Source organism: Balaenoptera borealis, assembly GCF_965194805.1.
Source record: "Balaenoptera borealis genome assembly, chromosome: 12".
Taxonomy (NCBI): Eukaryota; Metazoa; Chordata; class Mammalia; order Artiodactyla; family Balaenopteridae; genus Balaenoptera; species Balaenoptera borealis.
The window spans coordinates 80916554-80925061 of record NC_138869.1 but is presented as its reverse complement, the minus strand read 5'-3'; the positions used below and the strand labels follow the sequence as shown (position 1 = coordinate 80925061).

At 41.1% G+C, this 8508-nt stretch overlaps 1 protein-coding gene across 1 annotated transcript in view; it reads right to left on the bottom strand.

Annotated features, from left to right (window-relative positions):
- The window catches only part of OPN5 (opsin 5), a 75214-nt gene that overhangs the window by 19646 nt on the left and 47060 nt on the right, over window positions 1-8508 (bottom strand). The window contains exon 6 of the mRNA XM_082347674.1: window positions 3718-3959. Coding sequence (XP_082203800.1) covers window positions 3718-3959 — 242 coding nt within the window. The remainder of the gene's footprint in view (window positions 1-3717; window positions 3960-8508) is intronic.

Genomic DNA, 8508 nt, shown 5'->3' with positions numbered 1-8508 from the left:
CTGGATATAGGAGAAGAAAGATGCAATTTAATATATATATAATACACTATATACGTACATACACACACAGGTACATACACAAAGATATATATGTATAGCATGTCAAACTTGAGTACCATGAAGATTATATGCACAAAACTTGAACTAGAAAGAGATGGAAAATAATAATTCAATTTAGAATATTCAAAGTCAAGAAATTCCTTGGGCAGAGCTTTCCAAAAACAAGCCACTGGTTTAGAGCACATTTCCTGTGCCCTAGTGAGTTTCCTGTCCTCTAGGACAAAATTCTCTGCACACCAACCTACCACTCAGTTGGGCCCTGTGACTCACCCAACTAATGTGGTCAGAGGAGGCTTGATTACAAGCAATGCCAGAGTCTGGGGCTTTGTTCTTCTTTGTTCTTTATCTTTACTAAAATACTAGGAATGTGGAATGCCTCAGGCCTTCACTATGCACCACCAGCTCTTTTGAACATTTCTATTCCACCTAAGATTGGCCTTGCATCTGAAGTCTGGGTCACCTGTCACTGGTGATGGGTGGCCTCATTGGTCTCTAGGTAGGTGGGGTAAAAGGCCTGTGACTCCACGTGCTGCAATGTCAATGTCTTCCTTTCCCAGACTCTGGTTCACTGGCTTTCAACCGTGGTTGTGTATGTGAATCATCTGGGAGAGATAACCAACCAAACAACTGATGCTCAGGCCTAATCCAGACCAATTAAATCCAAATTTCTGCAGATGGGGTCCAGAGAGTGGTATTTTTTCAAATTTCCCTGAGTGTGTCTAATACACAGCCAGGGTGCAAAAACACTGTTTACCAAATATGGGAGACTACTTCTGGATAATATAGTGTAGTGAATAATAAAACTTCAAAAAGGGCTCTTGGCCACATTTTTTTCCTTCAGTTCATCAGCTCCTACCAAAATCTCAGGGGACTCAATTCAAGGGGGGAAAAATGAGTTAACTTTTAATGAACCATTACAATTACTCAAAATTTATCTCAACAATCTCATATTCAACACATTAGCTTTTTTATTTGAATTCAAATTATTTCCCAAGAGAGTCTCCCATTATGAGTAATACATTTCAGAGCTCTGAAAATGAAAGACCAAGGATAAAATGACTCCAGTTTAATTCAATTGAATTGTTCTGGTAGTACATTAACCACTCTGGACTGGCTTCCTATGACTACACCTCACTCTATGGACCTCCACATTACCTACTTTCTTAGCTTTTTGATAGCAACAAAGATAAACATGGTTCTTCTTGTTGGTCTGTCTTCTTTGGAAAGCTAAAAAGAAAACTCTGGTGGCCACTTCTCAGCCTTCTGGCTCTCCCCCAAAATAGATCCTTCTAGAATCTGCAACTCATCACACCTTTTCAACATTTCTTCCCTGAAGATGCTTCAACCTCTAGAATCCAAGGCCTCCACCCTGCTTCATCACCACCGCCTGCTTTTTCCACCAAAAGCTGAAACTCTGGAGTAAGGAAGCAGCCCTTGCTTTCCTTCGGCAAAGCGATTGCTCTACTTCATATAAATGGCTAATCGGAACAGGTGAACCGAATTGTCCCTTGCCTGGCTGATTTTTCCAAAGCTTTGTGGCCCTAAGTCATTTTCTTCCACATAATTATTTTTTCTCTTTTTATTGTGGAGTGTTGAATATTTATGTGCTACTCACACTTGTGAGCAAATATACAGAACACAGAGTCAGTCTGAAGCAAAATTATGAGGTGAGTGAAATTTGCCTTCAGTCATTCCTGTCAAATTCCCATCCTTCAGATGAAAAAGTGCCTCACTATTTGCTCCTGCAGCTGTTCCATTACAAGTGTTGTTCTCCCTACCTGCATTCATAATAGAGTATTAATAGCTGATAAGGGCAAAGTGTTATTACATCCAAAATAGATGCATTTTAGCATTTGAATTTAACTAGTCAATTCAACAGAGATGGTAATAACCACCCACAATGTAGAAAAAAGAACACTAACAGTTGTCACCTAGCCCTTTTCACCTGGGCATTTTGTGTAATTATTACAACTGGGAAGATGGGCTTTGCCCTCAGCTCATCCCAATCCTAGGCTCTGAGTGGTTCATTTTCCCAAAGATATAGAGCTACTGTAAACAGCAAAATCGACCTTAAACTCTGGTCTCCTACCTCCAAGTTGTGTGTTTCTTCCCCTGGACCACAGCAACAGTGACAGCACTACCTTTCGTTTTGTGCCTGTTTTATCTTTTTTTTTTTTGCTGCTGTACCGACATGCTGAGGAAACTCAAGGTCAAAAGATTTGTCACTTGCCCGAGCACGGTGAAAGAACAAGGTCAAAACCCACATCTTCTCTCACTTTGGAGTGGCATGGACTTATATACACTACCAAATGTAAAAATAGATAGCTAGTGGGAAGCAGCACATAGCACAGGGAGGTCAGCTCCGTGCTTTGTGACCACCTAGAGGGGTGGGATAGGGAGGGTGGGAGGGAGACGCAAGAGGGAGGAGATATGGGGATATATGTATACGTATAACTGACTCACTTTGTTATACAGCAGAAACTAACACACCATTGTAAAGCAATTATACTCCAATAAACATGTTTTTAAAAAAAACAAACCCACATCTTCTCATAGTTAGTTCTACCTTTTCCTCTGTTCCCTACTTACTCAAGGAAAATAGCATTGAAAAATATCTAGACCTCAAGTGAGTAAGAATTAAGGGGCCGTTCAATACCCCTCACCTCAGACCAGGAATTTGATGCCTGTTCCACATTCTACTAAGACTGTCCCTGAGTGGATACAGAATACAACCAATCACCCTCCACTCTTGACTCACCCTGAGCCTTTAGGGTCTTTAGGAAAAATGGCGCTGGATCCCCAAACTCACTTGTTCATTGTGTAGCAGAAGATGTAAAACAGGACATCAAAATCACAAAATGTGGAGGAAGGGAGTATAAAAATATAGATCTTTTTATTCTCTTTAATTTTTTATTATCCTATGACAGGGATCTTTTCAGAAAATGGGATAATTAAAAACAACACAGTAGTCATAGCATAAAATGGTAATAAGTGCTAACATTAAAAATGCAGATCTTTTAGAACGTGTTTGAACTTGAATGAATATCAGTTTAAAGCAAGTAGATAAAGTTATGAGTCAACATGCTTGAGTTTTGAAACCCAACAGACCTTCACCTTGCTTGAACCTCCATTTCCTCATCTGACAAAGAGAAGGAATAATATGGGTCTTGCTGTGAAAATAAAGAAACTGGCAGCGAGTAAAAACGCCATCTCCCCTTCTCCCCTTCCTTTGCCTGTCCAAATCCTATATCTTAGCTAATGGTAGAAATGTCCCAAACAAGAGAATCGTTTCTGTTTTGAAAACTTAATTTTGGATCAATGGCATGTGGCACAGTAACTCTTGGAGTGAAGTGGATTTGGTTCCACATAAGGAAGAGTGATACAGGGTGGATGGTCAAATGGGCATGGCTTCATATCTTGGCTGCTCTACAATAAAAAGCAGAATCACTTTTCCCACCCTCTACTCCTGTTGTCCAACTCCTATATATCGGATTACTTGATTTCAGGAATCCTGGTGAACAGAACGTAAAGTCCTCCTAGCACGAATCCTCAGTGATGAGCTCTAACCCTAAGAAAGCAGCATTCCCAGCGGCTTGAACCCCATGGGATTTTGAAACAAAGAGGGTTATCATTCATTTGCAGCTTCAGAAATCTTACCTGAAGTCTTCCAAAGATTTCTTCTTGGTGGCTTTCAAACCACCCGTTTGGCAACAGGCAAATTTGTAATCGATGACCTGGTAAATGATGGGGTTGTACACTGCTGCTGATTTTGCCAGGAGGGTGGGCACCACGGAGAGTTGTATGGGGATGGCGTCTGGCCTTCCAAATGCCGACCACACGGAGACCACTGCGTAAGGAATCCAGGCGATCAGGAAGCCAGCACAAATCAACATCGCTACCTGGTAAGGGAAAGCGACAGAGAACAAAATCGAGGCACTTGGTGGAAGCGATGGGTGTGGGGGGAGGAGCAGGCAGCCTATTTACACCCAAGAAAGTCTGTGCATCATCTTTTCATTTATCTTGCCAGTAGGAATCATTTCATCTGGATCTCTGAGATGTTCAGCCAGAAGAAGTTATGACAATTCTTATCCCATTCACCACATCTTATCCATTCTCCACTCCAGAATTTGAATGTACCCAAAGACCCGAAGTTTAACCCTATAAAAGGTGTCAGATTGTGCCTACATGGAACAGGAAAATCATGCTAAAAGGACATCTGTGAGCCTGAAATTTCCAGACTTCTCAACCCACATTCACTTAAAAACTAGATGGAGAATAGGTACACCTTGATGAAATTTTAAATCACCCTCATTTGCCTCAGGAAACTTAGAAACTCTGCCTTTGTTTGAAATTCTAACAGGAAGCTTCTTCAGAGATTTCTATGAAATGTAATTTCCTTTGGCTCAAGTTTTTCTCAAGTTTGAGGCTCAGATTGTGGAAATTCACTAGCTACAAAGCAAAAGAGAGTCATCGAGCTTGAACCAAAGTGACACAATTGTATAAAATGAGACTTTTCCAGAGAGTGCTTTTCTCTCTCACCAAATTATATTTACCTTTAGAAGCCTCTTAACTTTCAGACCAAAGAATGGTTAGAGATAGGGTTTAAAGCACCCTGACTAGTTTCTCACCATCTGCCATTCAGTCTCTTTAAGAATGTAGTCTGGGACTTCCCTGGTGGCACAGTGGTTAAGAATCCACCTGCCAAGGCAAGGGACACGGGTTTGAGCCCTGGTCCGGGAAGATCCCACATGCCACGGAGCAACTAAACCCGTGCGCCACAACTACTGAGCCCGTGTGCCACAACTACTGAGCCTGCGTGCCACAGCTACTGAAGCCCGCGTGCCACAACTACTGAAGCCCTCGCGCCTAGAGCCCGTGCTCCGCAACAAGAGAAGCCACCGCAATGAGAAGCCCGCACACTGCAACAAAGAGTAGCCCCCGCTCGCCGCAACTAGAGAAAGCCCGCGTACAGCAACGAAGACCCAACGCAGCCAAAAATAAATAAATAAATAAATTTATTTTTTAAAAAAGAATGTGGTCTGACCCTATAGATTATCCCACTTGAATTCAACAAATCTTTTTTTTAGCAAGTGCTTTGCGTGAGACACTGTGTAAGTGCTCTGGAGACACCCGCACACCTTCGTGCCTGGGTTGTATCCCTCTAGAGCACAAACAACTACGTGACAAAGCTGAATATGGTTTAAGTGCCAGCTCAGAGGAAGACAAAATTACATGCTATGGAGCAAAGTAAGAACAGTCTCATGAGGAATGTGGCGTATAACCTACACGCTGGCAAATGGAAATAAAGGCAAGTGAGACCAGCACAAGCAAAGGTAAAGACAGGTACGTGTGAGGTTTGTATAGGAACTAGTAAACAATTCACTTTGATGTATGAGAAAGCAACCAAGGGAGATGACCCTGGAAAGAAAGATAACATCCACATATTCAGGGTTCTGTATAACATATTACTGAGCTTGCCCTTAATTCCATATGCCTGAAAGCACGAGTAGGTTTTTGAGCAGGAGACATATGAGAGCCGCGTTTAGGAAGATTAACCTGTAAAATAAAATGCAGCTGGGAAAAATCGGAGGCAGAAAAGTCATTGTTTATTCATTCAACCAGCAAGCATGATTGAGCATCTCCTACGTGTTTGTGTTGAGGATAAGAGAATGAACAAAGCAGACACAATGCCGGCACACCTAGACTTTCCATTCTGAGCAGGTTTGTTTAGGCGACTGTCTGAACAAGAAACAAGAGGGGTCTTAATTAGAGTACTGAGATTTGCAAAGGAAGTCCAAGCTTTCGGTTTTATTTTAAGTGCGAGCTATTTTAAGTCCTGGTTGAGAGAGAGTGAACTAACTTCTAAGCATCCTTCATACCATTATCTACTAGATTATTCTTTCAGTAAGATAAAATGAAACTGTATTCAAATTTGCCCTCTGTGTGATGAAGATCTGGTGTTGTTTGTTTGTATTTATTTTCCTCTTCCCAGTATACCTTCTGCCTAAGCATTGCCAGCAACCCTTCTGCCCTGTATACTCTTTTATGGAGTTGGCATCTCAGGAATGACAAGAGTCAAGTCTGATCAGAGGACTGCATGCCCCTGGCTACAACCCTAGGAGCAGGGATGGACACATGACTAGAACGAGCATAATCAGACCCACCTTGGGATTTTATAAGGCAGTTTTAGGAAAAGTCAGCCTTCCTTTTATCTTTGAGTTACCTAAAGGCCTGGGAGGATGAGAGGCTGGAGCTATCTGAAGCCAGGAGCCACTTCCTTTCACAGCCCCCATCCCCTAATTTAAGAAGTAAAATGTAAAATAACAGCTCCCAGCATCAAGGTCAGCAAGGTCAAGCTGGTGTGGAGGATCAAGGATGAGGAATGAGACACCAAATATTTTATTAATAGTAGTTAAAGCAACAATATTTGCACATATCTTATTGTTTTTGAAATTCAATTGGAAGAGTTTTTCCCATAACAAAATCATTTGTGTGCATGTGCATTTCAATATGCTTTTGTGGGAGCAGAGCTATTGTACGCAGGAAATGGTCCGTACCCCTCAGTCTACTTGATCTGTGGAACAGCCTGCCAGTAGGGTGTGCTTGCCCTGGGAACCCCGTATGTGTGGGCTGTGTCAAGAAGGAAGCATGAGAAATCTACCTGAAAGTCTCAGATTCTAAAGTTCTACCCAAAAAAAAGTTCAGGGATCATCTTTAAATATTAACGGTAGCAGAGAAAAACCTCAACCGTAACCATTTTGCTCCATTTTGCAAATAGAGAATCTAAATCCCAAAGAGGTGAATCGAATGAGCCCAGATCTCCTGCATGTCCTGACATCCCGAGTTAGGGTCCTGAGCTAAAATTCTCACCTGTGCTCAGCAGTTATAGAGGAGGCCTGATGCACACATGCAGCTCTCCTGCTTACTTGCCTTTCCACCTTTCTGCAGAAGCTTACCCAGGAGAAACAGCATTTGGTTTGGTCTGTGTGACTTTTGTTTGTAAATGCAGTGGATGCCTGAAAGCTCACAGTGAGGGTCGTTTTTTTCCCTAAATCCTCAGATAAACAATAACGATATAAATAAAGCTTGCTCTAGCAGATGTCTGGGAACTTAACATAGCTCCATGCTTTCTCCTTTGGTGAGTCATAAATGATTTCACAGTATCTCAAAAGCTGTTTTCTGTGTTGCTGCCAAAGTCATTGACAAAAAAATAGATTAGCACTTAGTCCATAATATTTTCTACGTTTTACATACTTTCTCTTTTTATGGGAGTGTATAATGGGGAACAGTAAGGACTTAAAACATTTGCATTTTGTTATCCTTTTTAAAAGGACAGAAGAGAATTAAAATATACCAAGGTTTTTAAATACATAGCCAATGAATCCGAGGGGTTGTTCTGAGATTAGAATAAAGCTAATTACTTCAAATTGAATGACTAGAAATCAAGTTTAAAGCAGAAAGAGGGATAAAAGCTCAGATCTCAAAGTACTGCATAATGTTACTTATGTTTTTGAAGTGAGTACAAAGTTAATATGAGGCACAGTCATTTTCTACGAGCTTCTCATGTTAAATAAACTCCACAAAATATTAAACTTTGAAATATCAGAGCTATTTTTAAGAGAGACTACAAAACTTTGCAAAACTTTCACGTGCCATTCAGTTTTCCCAGAACTTTCTACTCAAGTTGGAGCACGTTTAATCTTCCCATCACTCTGTCCTTCACTTTCCACATTTCTAAGTGTGTCCTCATTTCTATTTTCCAAAATTTCTCTCCCAGACATCTTTAAACCAATTCTAATACAGGCACCTGTACTCATCAATTTCTTCTAAGTTGTTTATTTTTTTAATTGCTTCATCTTTATCACTGCCTTTTGGTTCACTGGAAAAGGAGTAAAACTTCAAATTCTTAAACTAGACAGTTTTTGTGGGAGGAAATTCACAGAATACGTGTTTAGCTTCTACAAAAGAATCACACATCTGCAACCCTGTTGATTTTTAAAATATCTTGCTGCAGAGGACCAAGAAATACTGGTACGTTTCAGCTACACGGTTTAAGCTGGCATCAAGTATCACGTAAGCAATACTGCCCACAATGGATCAATTCCAGTGAATTAACCAATTAAAGCAAGAATAGAATAGGGATGAAGAAGTTCTATAAGGCACTGCCTCTGGGCCCAATACATCTGAACCATTACAGCAGAGAAGTTTTCCGAGAAGAGAAGTCCTATCTCGTCTGTGTCCAGAGGCAGTGTGGAATAGTGGGGAAGTCTGACATGGAGATATTCAGGTTTGGAATCCAATCTTGGTTCAGTTCCACTGACCACTGTAAGGGAGACAGAATCTCTGACTCTCTAAGATCTGCCCCTTCAGTTCCTTCCACCAGGCTCCTTTGCCCAGATATAAGTAAGACTTCAGCCAACATTTGAAGCTGCCTGCTACCTTGGATAA